Genomic DNA, 15570 nt, shown 5'->3' on the forward strand with positions numbered 1-15570 from the left:
TTGGGGAAGAAACACGAGTGGATTGAGGGCAGTGATAGTAAATTGACAGCTTGCGCGGGGAAGGCGACGATGTGCGCGAGTTAAGTGATGTGGAGAGACTGAAAGCTCCTTTTGTCGATGGATGCGACTGGTAGCGGCCTGTATCTGGACCTTGGCGACAGGCTTCGTGATGTTTGGACCGGGTCTCGGGGGGGGGGGGAGGCAGGGCGGTAGGCGACAAACAGGAGAATCGAATAGAAGGGGGGAAGGGGGGGGGATAACGCGAAGAGTTAAGGGTGGAAAGGACCCCAGGTGGAGGGGCCGCGGTGAGAAGGGCGCGTGGAAGGCCAGTCTGGATGAAATGGAGATGGAGGGGACGGGGCTTTCGCGACTTTCCGTGCTGGTCGGGGAAACTGGCGGTGCTCAGCCTGTGCCTGTAACGAGGGAGAGGCAGGCGGCGAGACGTTGGAAGAAGATTTCGTGCCGTGTCACGTGGGTGCTGGCTGCTGACTCAGGTCTGCCCGCGTCCGGGATGGCCGCTTCGGGGCTAGCCGCCTGGGGGACGTGACCAGGAGTACTCCGTACTACTACAGTACGCAGTACTGCGGCGTCCCGTACGGTCAGTATACCCACACCACTAATACGACGGACCTCAGATAGTAGAGTAAATTATGTTAGGTATACAACAACAACTCCCGCACAAAATTACACTATCAGAACATTCTAGCTACTAAGTACTAAGGTGGTCAGTTGGCCATGCCAATACAGTACAGTCAGCGAGCGACCCGTATTCAACGCTCGCCAGCAGGATGAATACTGCCACCTATGAACGGGTTTTCCAGAAACCCGCGGAGAAGGCCATCCGGAACGGTTGAGATGTACACCACCACCACCACCACCACCACCACCACCACCACCACGCTCCAGCGCTTTCGAAACAAGAGGCCCCTACATATCACCTCCACTGAGAATGGGTCTCTTCATCGGTGGCGGTGGGGGAGCGGGCTTCTTCGAGCGGGGAGGCGGGGGCGGAGGAGCCTTCTTGTACAGTGACGAGCCGTTCAGCGTTGTTGAACTGGATTTCCTCGAAACACTTCCATACGACGGACCTGGGGACTCCGTCCGTCCCCTATAAGACCGCTCGGGGCTAGTACTGTACGATCCGCCATCTTCGGACTGTTCCATGTACGAGTCCCCGTACGACCTGCCCAGGGACCGAGCTTGCACAACACTGTTTCTGCGACCAACAAAGTTCTCGCTGGCTGCTCGGGACGGCCATTGGTACGGGCTGGAGGATTGTTCCTGGCGTAACTGCGTAGGACCCTCGAACGTTGTGGTCCGATTCAGGACAGGTCTTTGGGAGAACGCATCCGGGGGGTAGACCTCCCTCGCGGTCGGCTCGATTGAAGCAGCCCTGGTCGAACGAATGATGGGTCGCAGGTCTGCCTCGTTGGCAACCTCCTCCTCGTGCAGTGGCTCGTAGCGTTCGTGGTAAGAATGTGCGGTGTTTGAGCGAGGACGTCCCGGCCGACGGGAACCCGGGGTCTGGGCGAGAGATTGCCTACTACTGGATCAGCATTGTTGTAAAGTGGGCATAGTACCTATATGACGCGTACCTGCTAGGCCACTCATTTCTGAGTTGGAGAAGCACTTCCCTGCACCGTTCATGGTAGTCCAGTTGAGACTCCATGAAGGCTTCCAGATTCATGACACCTTCGACTTCGGATTCCTTGATATCCTGCATCCGCCGATGCACATCATCATTGGCCTCCTCGTACTTGACCTTCTGGGTCCGGAGCTCTTCCTCCACCCGGAAGTCCTCTCTTTTCGCTTTCTCCATTTTGGAGAGCGAAGTATCGTAGGCCAACCGTCGGCTATCCAGCTTCTTCCGAGCGAACTGTGGGAGTCGGTTAGTGCCCCATGCCACTTCATTGGCGCGCATCGATCAGTCGTACCTGGTATTCTTTCATCTGAGTCAAGGAATGTTCCAGCGATTCAAGCCATCCCGCATTCACTTGCGAAATGTAGGCCTCTTGCAGACGAGCAAGACGCTCCTCGGCCCTTCCAAGCACTGTGCGAACATCATCAGCATCGGGACTGTCACCGCGCGGTTAGAATGGCTTACTGGTCATGCAGCGGCCATACTCAGAGTTCGCATCGAAGTCCTCTCCATGGCTAACCATACTGCTGCCCATGTGAGCGATAGGGAGGGTCTTTTCTTTGTCGTCGCCTTCGCTACGCTTCGACACGGACTTGATGTAGGAGGCCGTTGCCTTGTGGATGCGATCAACTCCTAAAGGAGAGCACGTGTGTCAGTAACCGACCAGTTTTGGGTGGAGCCCAGCCCCGTTTGGTGTCGTGAAATGCTCACCCTCGTGCCGGACATTCATCTCCGTCTCCATGGCTTTGAAGTCATCGGAGAGATTGGTTTTGACTTCGCCTCCCATTCTTTCCCCCGCCCATTGCTTAAAACGATCGAATTTGCGGTTGACGTTCATGTTGACTGGCTGTTGTAGCGAATGAGGAACAAATAGAACTGCGAACGAATGGTGGTGGGTTGTTCAAATGTGTCCAGTACTGGGCACCAGGAATGCTGCGGGACTACCAATCCGCCTCGATTATGACAGCGGATCAAAAGTTGTCCGATAGAGGATCGAACGAAAGAGGCGCTATGCGAGCAAAGGACGCAGCAGTGAACAGACCCAAAGAGCACGCCACAGCCAGGAGGCGAGGTTGGGAACGAATGATAGAAAGAGAAAGGGCTAGAAGACAAGTAGGTCGATGCCTAAGTGGGAGGAGGGAAATTCAATTTGCGACGGGCGAGCGACGGGGGGAGGGGGGGGGGGGGCTGGGTCTTAAAGGGAAGTCCGAAAAGGGTGACAGGGGAAATTAGTGGACGTGGGATTAGGACTAGTAATATTATTCGAACGATGGTAATAGTATTATTAGTAAATCCGGGGCTGTTAACTTAGTTATTGCGAGCACCACAGTTGTTTATCGATTGGAAGAGGATTGAGGAATGACAGACAGCAACCATCAAGCCCTTTTGCCAATCGCAAGCGTCGCACGGAAAGCGCCACATTGCCTCTTTTGCAAGCTTGACCAGCAGATTCCCCACCAGGAGATACGGAGTGCTGGAGGTACGACGGCAATTCTTCCAGAAACGGCGTTACAGGATCGTACCTCCTACCTAGGTACATGAACAGTGCTATTTATTGAAGGTATATACCGACTAGTACTACTTACATATTACATAGTACTAGTATCTAATCCGTAGTAGTAGATCGGTGCCATTCGAGTACCTCAATCGTCTGGCCTTACAAAGTACAAAGTATCTACCAGGACTCGTGTTGTTCTTGTCTTGAACCCTGGGAGAAAATAAACTCCTGATGGAGCATGATACAAACGGAGGCGGGGCCAGAACCGCCATTCAATTGGGATGAGGTGTACCTGAAACCAACCAGGAGACTCACTAGCTCAACCCACGAAGAGACCTTGCTTACCTACTTAGTCGTATCTATTCCGTACTACTACCTACCTTAGGTACCTACTAGGTACCTTGTGTGGTAGTAATATGATACCTCGAGATACGGACTTCGTTACGGAGCACCGGACGGAATAGAGGTATAGAAGAGATGATAAGTAAAGTTGGCCGGATCTCGACCTGAACCCCCCAAGGCGGAAGCGCCCATGTCATAGGCTCAGAGACCGGAGGAGATTCTGGACTGCCGGAAGTGACACGCGTTTGTGGGCCGCTCAGGTGGGGGGCACCGCCGCCGGCCAGTAGATAGCCGTGATTGGCGACTGGCGACTCGCGCCCCTCCCCCCGAGTCGCCTGCGGTCTCAAACGTGGATCTCCATTGGAAACTGGAAACTGGAAACTGGAAAGGTCTTTGCCACCACACTGGCAACCACCCCGTTCTATTTACAGAATAACTGGCTGGGCATAACTGGTGCAATTGGTTCCAGTTCAATAGTGCTCTTTCAAAAAAAAAAAAAAAAAAGCTGTTATTCGATTCATACATACATACATACGGAGTATAATCAGCTAAAACAGAGAGGCTCTACCTACGAGTAGTTCCGTGAGTTAGTATCACACTGGGGGGATATGTATCACTACTGGTCTACGGAGTACGGAGGTTTGGATACACAATTGCATGGTCCTGGTTAGGGATGAAATCACCGCATGATCATCAGTATACCACATACATCTAGTAGTAGGATTGTAACTTTCCGGGATTTGAAGCTACGCTGTCCGGGGTGGAAACAAGAAAGTCGGGGCTCAGAAAGACATGAATTAGGGAGGGGTGGGGGGGAATAGATAGGTGTTGTAACCGCGGAACATCCTTCTCCATGGCCCATGTCCATTGAAATCCCCCAGACCCATCATGATGCAAGACCCGACTGATAGATACATCGGAAATCTATTGGCTACAATGAACTTCTCTGCGTCGGGGGAAACCCCTTCATGATCGCGGACAGCATTACCATGTCAGCATTCGGTTCCGGCTGTCCGCAACAGATATATCGGCTGACTGTAAGTATCTTCGCATCTTATCGGGGCATCAAAGTAACAACCAGGTAGATATACATGGTAGTAGTTCATTCCTGCCGGCGAGATCGATCCATGACAACTACCTGCCTATCTTTGATCTGAAACAGTCATCGGGTGCGAGGGCCATGGTCAAACAGGCAAGGATCGCAACTTGTGTTTGAAAATGATGGAGGGAAGACCCCTAGACTGAGGGATGTGGACCCGACCCGGGGCGGGAAAATATATACTCAGCATTATTTCCGCTGACCATCCCACCATCATCAGCAGTGATGCTTCTGTCCACCCACCCACCCACCCCCTGAGTGGTGAGTACGTAAGTCCCGACACTCAGTCACCAAGACATTCGCAACTACTACTCCGTACTGTGTACGCGGTCCTATGAAGGCTGTGCATGCACATCACGCGACAGTCAAGCGCGGTCTGAAGCAGACCCTCATCTCAAGAAAAGCTGTTTTAATTGCGTTCACTCCATGGGTGCTTTCAAGAGGTATTCCTGCCTAACAGATATCTGGTGGTGAAGTTTCATCAATAGCCACATTGGAATAGCCTACACCATGCCAAGCAACCAGTTCATCCAATGGCTGTACATCCTGCATGGAAACGAACCCAGCCTCGGCGGCTATCATGGCGTCGAACTCATTCCACAGCACGGCCCCATCAGCACCATCGACCCCATTGTTCTCCAGCCCGCCCGAGTCAGCATCCCCATTGGTATCTGCAACGCACGGCTGTAACACCGCCGTAGGATTTCTCCCCTTTTCAGGCCAGGTGTGTCCATCCGACAACGCCTCGGCGACTGCACCCCCTCTCAACACCTCAGCCACAAACCCCCCGGGCGTCACGCCCATAACCTTCTTGAACACGCGATGGAAATGACTGGGTGTGAGGCCGGCCTCTGCTGCAAGATCTTGTAGCGTTGGTTTTGATCCGGCCTGTACGATCGATCGGATAGCCTGACATGCCTGCCGTACCAATTGCGTCTGAGGATTAATCGCTCCAGGGGAATCAGGCTTGCAGCGTTTACAAGGCCGGAAACCTGCGCGTTCGGCCTGTGACGGGGTATCGTAGAAGCGGACGTTGGCTTGTCTTGCGAGCCGGGCTGGGCAGGAGGGACGGCAGTATATCCTGGTGGTAAGGACGGCGTAGACGAAGGTGTGGGCTGTTGGATCTCGACTGACAACCGCTTGCCAGCGCGCGGTGGCGCATGTGGGGGACTGGGGTAGACGAGGAAGCGCCTGAGGCGAGGGGTTCTGAACCATTCTGACCCCTGGGGTTGTGAGATGCAATGATTTGATGAAGGTTGATGGATCAAGACGTGGATAGTTTCATTTGCTTTCTTGGGTGGTTGTTTGTTCTCTGTGCTCTCAGTTCCATTGCTACAAGAGGCCGCCGTAGACGTTATCCACATATACTCCGTATGATTGGTCACTTTGAGAGCAAAGTTTCGCATCCCGGCTGCAACTGCATTCCTTGCTACCGCAATGCCATCGTACTTGCTCGTGGTGATAGAACTTTTAGTACCCAGGTACTAATGATATGGTATTCCATATTGTGGTGTCCAAGCCCCCCGGGCCTTTTGTACCACTGCTTCGTTGGGAAATAATCAGCAGGAAAGGACTTGAATATATAAGTATTTCCCGAGGCCAACATCCAATATTCTGTTACCTCCCAACAAAGTAATTGTTATTGCCAGTGAAGACTTAGTAATTGTGTCGCTTGCATTTTCCGGCAGTACCCCGTACGGAGTACCCCTAAGAAGAATATCTATAGGTGTAGAACAAGGCTACTTGTACGGCGCTGGTGGCAAGGTAGGTAGAAGAAAGGGTGCATGTGGGTCGTAGGTAACAACGGAGTAGAAAGGTTGGGAACGGATGTACGGAGGACCTTCCACTACTTTATCGAGCACACGTAGACGGTGAACACGAAGACGAGGTACCTAAGCCTTGCTCTGTTTGACCACTAGACCACTGGGCAGGCTGGAGTTTTATCATGAACAAAGTGCACGCGGATTTGAATTTTTGAACCCATTTCTTTTGCTTTGGTCATCATGAAATAATTTGGTGGCCACGACCTAGATTGGCTAAGGACGTGTGGGAGATTATCCGCAATCGCCTAAGTACATATGCCTCATAGCAAAAGAGCATTTTCAACCCGTCACAAAGAAAACTCCACACAATATCACGCTTAGTCCTTGGTCTTCTGGGTACCACGGAGCAGACCAGTTCTCCGGGCAGCGATAAGACCGGCTTTTTGACCCTGGGCAGCGTAGCGGGAGATGGTCGAAGCCTTACCAATGTGCTGGTGGTTACCACCACCGTGAGGCTGTAGAGAGAAAGGATGTCAGGATTTGCTTCTGCAAATGGTAGTTGTGGAGGAAGCCTTACGTGATCCACGGGGTTCATGGCAACACCACGAGTCTTGGGCCAGGAGTTGCGCTTGACAGCGAACTTGTGCTTGGCACGAGAAGCCTCTGTAGAGAAGTATTAGCAAGCCAAATCTTCACGCATAGTTTCCCCATGGCAGAATCCACTGGGGCCACATTTCAGGAGACATACTGAGCAGAGGCTTGTCGGTACGACCACCACCGGCGACGATACCGATCATACCACGGGAGGTGTTCTTGACAACCTTCTTGGCACCGGAGGGGAGCTTGACACGGGTCTTGCCCTCCTCGGGGTTGTGGCCGATGACGGTAACGTAGTTACCGGAGGTACGACCAAGCGCACCACGGTCGCCAGACTTCTCCTCGACGTTGGTAACGACGGTACCCTCAGGGACGGAGGCGAGAGGAAGGACGTTGCCGACAGTCAGAGCGGCGTTCTTTCCGGCGTAGATGAATTGACCGGTGTACATGCCCTCGTTGGCGATGAAGGTCTCCGTGATGTGCTTGAACTTGTAGGGGTGACGGAACTGGACCTTGGCGAGGGGAGCACCACGGCCGGGGTCGTGGATGATCTCCTTCACGACACCACGAGTGTATCCATGACGCTCGGCATAGTCGAGGGTACGGAACTGGGCAGGGGCCTTGTTGAGACGGGTGTTGGCCGCTACAGGCGAGGTTGTGCATCAGCAAATTTTGCTCTTCGGGGAAGGGCTTCATATTTTCGAGCAGGATATTCTGCGGTCGCACTCACTGAAAATGGATCCACGACCCTTCCTCTGGTTGCGGATCACACGACCCATGGCGACTGTCTAGATAGAGACCTGGACGTTAGTATTGAAGAAAGATCCGCCTGGCGACCTGGTGGTGGGAGAGTTCGAGTTCTCGTACCTCAAAATCTAAGATGGGCTTGTCGGGTTGGTGTTGAGAATTCGTCGCGAAGGGCTGTGTGGGCTTTAGGGTGGAAGTCGCTAATCTAACCGCGCCGGGACTAGCGTCTTTCGGCCAGCGCGGTTGCGGTTGGAGCGTGGCGCGGGTCGTTCTGACTAAGTAGGGTCGCCTCGCTGCCTGAGGTCCCAACTTAGTAAGGCTGGTAGCGGCTACGGAGTCGGCTAACCTAGTCCGCCGTAGTGGAGGATGCCGATGTACTCCGTAGAATGTGAGGTACACCGTCCAGCCTTGGTGACCCGCCAGAATCATGTCTCTGGAAGTCGGATTGATCCTCGACCTCTCCCTCACGGGCCAATTCATTCTGGCCGCCTCCCTTTCCTCGAACCCGCCAGCCAGCCAGCTAGCCGCCTGGCTAGCTGGATACTGGATAGATGCACTGTGATGTCTCAGGGGCCCTGAGTGTCGAGTAGTTGGGCCTCTTAACTGGCATCACCGCCATCATTCATCGTCCGAGGCTGACCTGTTCTGGTAGTACAAGTGTCGCACTGTTTTGCCGACCCGCGGGATGTTTCCCCCTCACTCACGTACTCCGTAAATCGAATGACTAACGCAAAGGACCATGTTGGCCGTTCCGACCAACATGGGATCCCCATCCCCATCAACCGTGAAGGGCCCTGGTCTTCCCACGACCCTTGAGGATGCGTGTTGGGTGACATGTGGCCTCGAGAGGTCGGGCCGCCTCTCAGAGTCACCCAAATGCTCCGAGAGTTCGCCGTACCGGGAGAGAGGGCTGGACGCGTCGAACGAGACAGTCAGTCAACACCTGGTGATTATTACAGGTCATCCCCGGGACTTGCTATGGCCGAGGAACTGGAACCGGGCAGATGAATGCTCCTCGTCGGGGTCAATTTGCAGCATGCGCTGCCCGCCCCTCTCCCGATGTTCAGCATCGCTGGACCCTTCCAAACAAACCCGTCGCTTTTGTTCTTTTTGGATATAGTAATGGCATCTCTATATATTGCTCAATTCCCCTGGACTACTTGGTGACCCATCGCATTTTGTTCGCCCGGAGCGCAGATTGACGGATGGGCCGCATCCACCTAGTTACTAGACAAGGAAATCGCGTTATAATGCTCGTTGGCACCTAAGGTGGCCTCTTTCGACCAAGTGTTCTGAGTGTATGGCGTTCCTGGGAGCGTATGACCGCATGGATGAAGTCCAATGGCGATAGTGAAAAGTAATGTCATGGTTGGGTGCTGATCATACCTGGATGAGGGCTGCTCTCGACGATGCCAGACAGGCCAGGCGCGTAAAAGCCGCGCTCCAACCTAGGTAACAGTAGCGTAAAGTAGAACTTCTGCGCCGCGGACTCGCCCGCTTTGCCTTGCCTCAACACAACCACCTGCGGATCACAACGCGAACATGTCCAACATGTCCCTTTCAGACTCGGAGCTCTCGTCGCTCTCGTCGGCGCCCCCGTCCGACGAAGAAACGGGCTCCATGGCCATCGATGAGCCCGTGGGCATCACCAAGTACTTCAAGAAGGAGTCTGAATCTCCGCCGCCGAAGCGGGAGCCCTCACCACCCCACGAATATGTGCTGGCAGACAATGCGGACGTTGCAGTATGTGCCCCGGGAATCCTATGCTCATGATGGGTCCTTGGTACTCGTTTGACGCGTTTGTCGCGCTCCTGGCCATGTTCGCTGACTTGTCGCAATCCGAAGTTCATTGTAATGTTCCGTGCGCGTTTCCACGAAGTGTTCCCGCGGTCGACACCACACTTCGGGCCACAGGATATCGAGAGAGGCGTCGCGGAGATGCCGCTGGGGGATCATATCGAGAGGCTGCTGTGTGCATTTCTGGGGTTGGTGTTGAACAGGAAGAAGGATGTGGAGTATGCCCGCCACCTATACCCTAGACCCTGCGCTGTTTGGAGAGCGCCCCTGTCCAACGTACAAGCTGCGACGAGTGAATGCCCGTTGGATGCTAACTATTTCTGGTCAATGCGCAGCCGAAGTCACTACCAACGTCCCCTGGAAGAGGCGATCCAAACTCATGCTTCCCAATGGCCCAAGGCTTGGCAAGGCAAGAACCCTCTACATGGTGGCCGCACCTTCGCAACAATGTCTCCAGAAGAACGCGTACGTTATGCGAGGCGAAATCGCGCTTTACACCAACTCGTCGCTGATGCCCTATAGTTGCAATTACTGAAGTCGCTGATTCTATGGTGCCTCTCCTCGTCCGACGCCGTCCAAGCTAAACTCAAAGAATCTTACAAACAATCCCGCCACGAAGACGACTTGAACCAACCTCTCTCCGTTCAATCTTGGGGCCGCGATGGCCTCAAGCGCAGATACTGGCTCATCGAGGGTCTAGACGATACACATTTCAGACTATATCGCGAGAGCAATCCTTCCCTCAAAAATGTTAGTTGGTGGAGTGTGGCGGGAAGCATTCCTGAATTGAAGGCTGTTGCGGACAGGCTCGACGAAGAGAAAAGCGTGCACTCAAAGAGACTCAGTGAGAAAATAAGGAACTCAATACCTCGTTTTGAGGGTTCAGAAGAAGTAAGTCGTAGCCATGGGTTTGAACTACTCCCCCCCCCCTGCTGACGCGTGGTAGAAACGTAAACGCCGGGATTACCGCATTGCCCGAAAGGCAGCATTTTCTCGGCCGGAGCCGGGGTTTTCTCTATACGAAGGTCGCACTCGCGGGAAGAAATTGAAATATACCTACTCCGATGACGAGGATATCTTTTCCGATGATCTTCCCTCTACACGACGTTCAACCCGGAACACGTCTGGGGTGGATACCCCACCCGATCCGACGGGCCCCAGATATACAGCCAGCGGCAGGCAGATTCGTTCTCGCGCGGGTGGAGTATACGGCGAGACTTTGCTTAGTGGCAATCGCGAGGACGTCCTCAGTGAAGAGGCTAGGCCGTCTAGAACGCGCTCCAGCCGAGCAAACGGATATAGTGACTATAACATGGAAGACGGAATAGACGAAGGATCGGAAGCCGGACAATCCAGCGGGAATGAATGGCGAGGAGGCGAGGAAGAGGAAGAAGACAACGACTTCGAGGGCGACGATGAGGGTGGGTTGAGTGGTGACGAGTCACTCGTGAACGGGGAAAACCCGAGCCTTGTGGTGCAGCTCAGATACAACAAAGACAAGGCGGCGAGCAGTCCCAGTGGTGCTGCAGAAGAATCCCTGGGAGAAGAGAAGGGCGAGACTAAACTGGCACCAGCAGCTGACACTGAGATACCAATGCCGGTTCAACCACAACCCGAGTTAAATGGGAAATCGACGACAACGCAGCCCCTATCAGACATGGACGCAAAGACTCTGCCCGATGCTGCGGCCAAGACCACCAGCGTTTCCGCTGGGGCTGACTTACCCTAATTACCCCCGGTCCAATTCGGGCTACCAAATGCCGATGCGCAGAATCGGTAGACCATTCCTCGTGGCCGGCCATTCATCTGGCCTTGATAGAGTTGTTTGCGGGAGCGCCTTCTGTCAGATATTACTTATGAGAGGACAAAATCCGGAGTTCTGTTCCCAGGCGTTCTGTTCTGTTTGTGGGAGGAGGCAATTTGTCGGGGCAGCGTTGAGGGAAACCACGCTACTGTTAGATTTGTGAGGTGGGCTGGAGTTTTCCGCGACTGCCATATAACAGGACGGTCATGCTGTGAATCTATCTTCAAATAGCGTATGATTATTCAAGGAACGGGCTCCCTTCCCACGTGCCCGGATCTCAGATTGGGTTGACGCTTTCGAATTGACAAACTTCCTGTAGCTGTGCGCTATGTACACATTACTAGACTTCGCAAGGTGGAAACGAACGAAAGGCCGGCGGCCTGGAAATTCCAGGACCCACAAAGGCCTGAATTGTGTATAGAAGGGAGGCCCAAGTCAAGTCCCCGAATGCTCGTTATTTTGAAACGCCGTACGCTGAACTCCCGAAATGCCGACTAACAACCATACACAGTACCTACCTGATCCCGACCCGGGAGCCTAGTCCGCACCGGCATTGGCGAACTGCGCCGTGTAGAACTGCAAAAACTCCGGAAATGTCAGTGTCTGTCAGCATGACCTGAGTCCGCTTGACCGTGCCCAAGTCGGGCAAGAGACGCGAACGGGAACACTCACGTCTTCCACCTTCGCAGCCAGTCGAGGATCCCTAGTTGATCGTAGAGGAGGGAGCTTCCAGTTATTGACGTCGTACCACCAGCGTCGTATCTTGCTCCCCAGCGTCTGTCCACTGAGCGAGGCGTTGCGGTTCCAGAAGCGCCAACCCGAAAGAGCCAGGGTCCAGACGGTCCCTTGAATCAGAGGAAGGAGGACCTACGAGGTGAGGCGCGGTGTAAGCAATGTGCATGTGCAGATGCAGGTGTGCAAACTTTCTTTTTGGCTGTCCCGTCAAGCTAAGGCAAGTTCCGGGCGACAGGAAGGCATAGTAGATAGATAGGGGGTGGGGAGGGGATACACACCTGGTCTCTGATCGTGATCCAAGCGACTCGCCCCCAGGTATCGGCTCCCCGCAAGCTGGCTAGATAGCTCTGTTCGAACCGGAGATCGGGCAGTGGGGGGAGGTTGTGGCGCCGCGGAGTGGGCTTGATCATTCGATGGGGATCAACGACATCGGAGGGAATGCTACCCGCCTCGGAGGGGGCCTCTTCCACGACGGGTTGCTTCTCGGAGGCGGCGGCAGTTGGGGGATTGAGGTCGTGTTCGGGGGACGGCTCCGGGTTGACGGAGGCCGTCTGGATGGCTTCGGGGATTTGGAGGGCGGGATCGGACATGGCGGACAGTAACAGGGGAGAGGGGAAGTAGTGAGTAGAGTATAGTGGAAGGGAGTATGGACAGAGGTATATGGGAAGGGGGAATAGTATTCGGTGAGATTTGTGGGTGGTGGTAAGTAAGTAGATGCGATGCGCTGCAGCAACTCGCGCCGGGGCCCGGAGTAACTCGCCGGCAGCCAATCACCATCCTCGTTCTGGCTGCCCCTCCTTCCCTTCCGGCCATTTCTGCCCTTCTCCCTCCTCCCTCGTTCCTTCCGAGTTTATATCTACTTCCTCCCTCCTCCTCCTCCTCCTCCTCCTCCTTTTCTCTCCTCTCTTCTCTCTCATCCCTCTTCTCTTCTTCTCCTATTCTTCCTTCCAATTCCATCACAATGGCCGCTCCTCAAGGTTACCCCCTCCTCTGCTTGGAGAACCCCCTCCTCGGTGCGTGAGACCTCCCCCTCCACCGAAGCTCGTTCGTTGGGCTGACATACAGTATTCGAATTGCCTTCATACAGACATCCAGGCTGTTGGGTACGTTGCTTCGTCCATAATGAACCAACCCTCTTGGAACACGACTGACGTGCCCTAACTACTGCCAGTGATGCCGCCCTTCTCCAGAAGTATGGCCTGAAGAACAACGATGCCATCCTCGCCGAGGACCAGCACATGGGCCTCTACGATGAGCTGTTCCAGAAGCATGATGCCAAGCTGATTGCCGGTGGTGCTGCCCAGAACACCGCCCGTGGTGCCCAGGTACATACATAACCATACCCCAGCCCGAACCCCCGCCTCTCCCCTTTCCCCTTCCGGGTATGGATGTTAATGTGATGCCCGCCTGCCAATTAGTACATCCTACCCGACAACTCCGTCCTCTACATCGGCTGTGTCGGCCGTGACAAGTACGCCGATATCCTGCGGGAGGCTTGTGCCAAGGCCGGTGTCCACACTGAGTACCGTGTCGATGATGCCCAGCCCACCGGCAAGTGTGGTGTGATCATCACTGGCCACGACCGTAGCATGTGCACTCACCTTGCTGCCGCCAACGAGTACAAGCTTGACCACTTGAAGCAGCCTCACATCTGGTCCCTCGTCGAGAAGGCCCAGTTCTACTACGTCGGTGGCTTCCACCTTACCGTCTGCGTTCCTGCTATCCAGGCTCTCGGCGAGGAAGCTGCTGCCAAGAACAAGGTTTGGACAGCGACCTAGGTCTCACTGCAGGGATGCTGACCGGAACTTTCTCAGGTCTTCATGCTCAACCTCTCCGCCCCTTTCATCGCCCAGTTCTTCAAGGACCAGCTGGACAGTGTGCTGCCTTACACCGACTACACCTTCTGTAACGAAACCGAGGCTCGTGCTTTTGCTGAGAGCCACAGCTGGGGTACCGAGGATGTTGTCGAGATCGCCAAGAAGCTGGCTCAGCTGCCCAAGAAGAACACCAAGCGTGCCAGAGTCGCCATCGTCACCCAGGGCACCCTCCCCACCGTCGCTGCCACCGTGAAGCCCAACGGTGAAGTTGAGGTTAAGGAAATCAGCGTGCGCGAAATCCCCAAGAGCAGCATCAACGACACCAACGGTGCTGGGTAAGTGAATCTACTTGGCAATCCCGTGCCGACGCCCTGAAACTGACGATCCGTACAGTGATGCTTTCTGCGGTGGGTTCTGCGCTGGTATTGTCCAGGGCAAGTCTCTGGATGAGAGCATCGACATCGGCCAGTGGCTCGCCTCCCTCAGCATCCAGGAGCTGGGCGCCTCGTGAGTCCCTACTTTAAGTCAACTATTGTATCCCTGACAAGTCCGGACAACTAACATGGATATCAAACATCTAGTTTTCCCTTCCCCAAGCAGGCCTACACTCCCATTAACCGGTCATAAGCATCTTCCTTAATATCTTTCTCTAAACCAAAACATTCGGTTTGGCATTACGAGGCCATGGCATTTATAACCAAAAATTTCTCTTCAAGGATTTCAACCTTCTATACCCAATTTGTCCTTGACTTAACGTCTTAGACCATTTTGTTTCCACCAACGGTTTCTTTTTTCGCGGAATGCGCATCCCATGAATTGGGGTGAAGGGTTGGAGATGGATCGGAGTCGCAGATGACGTTCTCAACAACGATTTAATGATGACGCTTTTCCTCCTTTCCCCGGGTCGGTTGTGTGTATATACAAACAAATAAATGTCTCATTTTCTTTGGCTCATTTTCCATCATCTATTAATCTTAGGATATCGATCGAGATGATAAGATAGCAATACCATTGATAGGCTCCTATCATAGGAGCGAATGAATAGAATGGAAAAGAGGCAATGAGGAAATAACATCCAAGTCACAACAACATCAATAGAATTCGAAGAAAAATATGATTTTTGCTCGTGACGCTTATGCGTGCACCTGTCATTCCATGGCCTCGTCATAGATTACTGCATAACTCATTTCCGAGTGGGTGGATGCCACTCTCAGCGAACAGACAACCATTCGGATATTCGCATGTTTATCGCCATCGGAATCATATCTTGGGCAGAGAGGAACCTTTCCCATCAATCAATATTTACCCTGACCCTGGGTCTGAATGTCTAAAAGACAAGCTGCCAGTCACACGAAGAAAGATAGCAAAAGGCCCCGGACAGCAAGGAACGAACGCCGTGTCTGAGCCTATTCTGTCCGCAGGAATGACAGATGGAGAGTGCTTGCCAACCCGTCGGTAGAGCTGGGCACTACCATGCATAGACCTTGTGAACTGCAATTATATGAGAAAGCTGGCAAAGAAACCTGGTATGATACTGTTTCTCTTTCCCATGAGAACGCCATTTTCTTTTGTCCCACAGACAAAACCAACTATAGAATGCTAGGTCGGAGACAGATGACGGCTAGCCATATAGGCATTGGCCTGTCCTTCTCCATTCCTGCTCGCGTTGTCCTGAAGGTTTGATTGGGAGGTATAGAGACAGGGGGGATAAAACCCGCACATTCTCCCACAG

The 15570-nt window shown here is 53.7% G+C and overlaps 6 protein-coding genes across 6 annotated transcripts; 2 read left to right on the forward strand and 4 right to left on the reverse strand.

The window, feature by feature from the left end:
• Positions 1-885: 885 nt before the first annotated feature.
• BO70DRAFT_365536 (BAR domain protein) lies at positions 886-2796 on the reverse strand. Its single transcript, XM_025544092.1, has 5 exons — positions 2351-2796; positions 2105-2272; positions 1935-2050; positions 1596-1876; positions 886-1540 (listed from the first exon to the last, which is right to left on the reverse strand). Exons 1-5 carry the CDS (start codon positions 2475-2477, stop codon positions 928-930), a joined length of 1305 nt encoding a protein of 434 aa, XP_025395824.1. The 5' UTR covers positions 2478-2796; the 3' UTR covers positions 886-927.
• Positions 2797-4984: 2188 nt separating this feature from the next.
• Positions 4985-5889, reverse strand: mpt (putative DNA repair and transcription factor Ada). The gene has a single exon (XM_025544093.1). It carries the CDS (start codon positions 5791-5793, stop codon positions 5032-5034), a length of 762 nt encoding a protein of 253 aa, XP_025395825.1. The 5' UTR covers positions 5794-5889; the 3' UTR covers positions 4985-5031.
• A 342-nt stretch (positions 5890-6231) lies between these two features.
• Positions 6232-8057, reverse strand: BO70DRAFT_343751 (60S ribosomal protein uL2). Its single transcript, XM_025541430.1, has 5 exons — positions 7806-8057; positions 7669-7726; positions 7090-7581; positions 6919-7004; positions 6232-6856 (listed from the first exon to the last, which is right to left on the reverse strand). Exons 2-5 carry the CDS (start codon positions 7715-7717, stop codon positions 6719-6721), a joined length of 765 nt encoding a protein of 254 aa, XP_025395826.1. The 5' UTR covers positions 7718-7726; positions 7806-8057; the 3' UTR covers positions 6232-6718.
• Positions 8058-9188: 1131 nt separating this feature from the next.
• Positions 9189-11550, forward strand: BO70DRAFT_322071 (uncharacterized protein). Its single transcript, XM_025540538.1, has 5 exons — positions 9189-9428; positions 9531-9700; positions 9818-9947; positions 10005-10373; positions 10429-11550. Exons 1-5 carry the CDS (start codon positions 9228-9230, stop codon positions 11209-11211), a joined length of 1653 nt encoding a protein of 550 aa, XP_025395827.1. The 5' UTR covers positions 9189-9227; the 3' UTR covers positions 11212-11550.
• Positions 11551-11728: 178 nt separating this feature from the next.
• Positions 11729-12810, reverse strand: BO70DRAFT_365540 (DUF1770 domain-containing protein). The gene is made up of 3 exons (XM_025544094.1): positions 12300-12810; positions 11959-12153; positions 11729-11862 (listed from the first exon to the last, which is right to left on the reverse strand). Exons 1-3 carry the CDS (start codon positions 12609-12611, stop codon positions 11824-11826), a joined length of 546 nt encoding a protein of 181 aa, XP_025395828.1. The 5' UTR covers positions 12612-12810; the 3' UTR covers positions 11729-11823.
• A 63-nt stretch (positions 12811-12873) lies between these two features.
• BO70DRAFT_343758 (adenosine kinase) lies at positions 12874-14837 on the forward strand. Its single transcript, XM_025541431.1, has 7 exons — positions 12874-13034; positions 13109-13124; positions 13193-13346; positions 13440-13781; positions 13836-14173; positions 14232-14345; positions 14420-14837. Exons 1-7 carry the CDS (start codon positions 12983-12985, stop codon positions 14463-14465), a joined length of 1062 nt encoding a protein of 353 aa, XP_025395829.1. The 5' UTR covers positions 12874-12982; the 3' UTR covers positions 14466-14837.
• Positions 14838-15570: the final 733 nt, after the last annotated feature.

The sequence above is a fragment of the Aspergillus heteromorphus genome, assembly GCF_003184545.1.
Source record: "Aspergillus heteromorphus CBS 117.55 chromosome Unknown BO70scaffold_31, whole genome shotgun sequence".
Lineage (NCBI taxonomy): Eukaryota > Fungi > Ascomycota > Eurotiomycetes > Eurotiales > Aspergillaceae > Aspergillus > Aspergillus heteromorphus.

What these genes read in the sequence shown, in the direction of transcription:
- BO70DRAFT_343751 (XM_025541430.1), bottom strand. Translation starts at nt 7,717, where the DNA reads ATGGGTCGTGTGATCCGCAACCAGAGGAAGGGTCGTGGATCCATTTTC. An exon ending in TACCGACAAGCCTCTGCTCA is followed by an intron (nt 7,005 to 7,089) that starts GTATGTCTCCTG and finishes ACTTCTCTACAG; the next exon opens with AGGCTTCTCGTGCCAAGCAC. An exon ending in CCATGAACCCCGTGGATCAC is followed by an intron (nt 6,857 to 6,918) that starts GTAAGGCTTCCT and finishes TTCTCTCTACAG; the next exon opens with CCTCACGGTGGTGGTAACCA.
- BO70DRAFT_365536 (XM_025544092.1), bottom strand. Translation starts at nt 2,477, where the DNA reads ATGAACGTCAACCGCAAATTCGATCGTTTTAAGCAATGGGCGGGGGAA. An exon ending in GATGAATGTCCGGCACGAGG is followed by an intron (nt 2,273 to 2,350) that starts GTGAGCATTTCA and finishes GCTCTCCTTTAG; the next exon opens with GAGTTGATCGCATCCACAAG. An exon ending in AGAAATGAGTGGCCTAGCAG is followed by an intron (nt 1,541 to 1,595) that starts GTACGCGTCATA and finishes ATCCAGTAGTAG; the next exon opens with GCAATCTCTCGCCCAGACCC.
- BO70DRAFT_365540 (XM_025544094.1), bottom strand. Translation starts at nt 12,611, where the DNA reads ATGTCCGATCCCGCCCTCCAAATCCCCGAAGCCATCCAGACGGCCTCC. An exon ending in GGATCACGATCAGAGACCAG is followed by an intron (nt 12,154 to 12,299) that starts GTGTGTATCCCC and finishes CTCACCTCGTAG; the next exon opens with GTCCTCCTTCCTCTGATTCA. An exon ending in TGGCTGCGAAGGTGGAAGAC is followed by an intron (nt 11,863 to 11,958) that starts GTGAGTGTTCCC and finishes GAGTTTTTGCAG; the next exon opens with TTCTACACGGCGCAGTTCGC.
- BO70DRAFT_322071 (XM_025540538.1), top strand. Translation starts at nt 9,228, where the DNA reads ATGTCCAACATGTCCCTTTCAGACTCGGAGCTCTCGTCGCTCTCGTCG. An exon ending in CAGACAATGCGGACGTTGCA is followed by an intron (nt 9,429 to 9,530) that starts GTATGTGCCCCG and finishes CGCAATCCGAAG; the next exon opens with TTCATTGTAATGTTCCGTGC. An exon ending in AACAGGAAGAAGGATGTGGA is followed by an intron (nt 9,701 to 9,817) that starts GTATGCCCGCCA and finishes GTCAATGCGCAG; the next exon opens with CCGAAGTCACTACCAACGTC.
- BO70DRAFT_343758 (XM_025541431.1), top strand. Translation starts at nt 12,983, where the DNA reads ATGGCCGCTCCTCAAGGTTACCCCCTCCTCTGCTTGGAGAACCCCCTC. An exon ending in AAGCTGCTGCCAAGAACAAG is followed by an intron (nt 13,782 to 13,835) that starts GTTTGGACAGCG and finishes GAACTTTCTCAG; the next exon opens with GTCTTCATGCTCAACCTCTC. An exon ending in AACGACACCAACGGTGCTGG is followed by an intron (nt 14,174 to 14,231) that starts GTAAGTGAATCT and finishes CGATCCGTACAG; the next exon opens with TGATGCTTTCTGCGGTGGGT.
- mpt (XM_025544093.1), bottom strand. Translation starts at nt 5,793, where the DNA reads ATGGTTCAGAACCCCTCGCCTCAGGCGCTTCCTCGTCTACCCCAGTCC.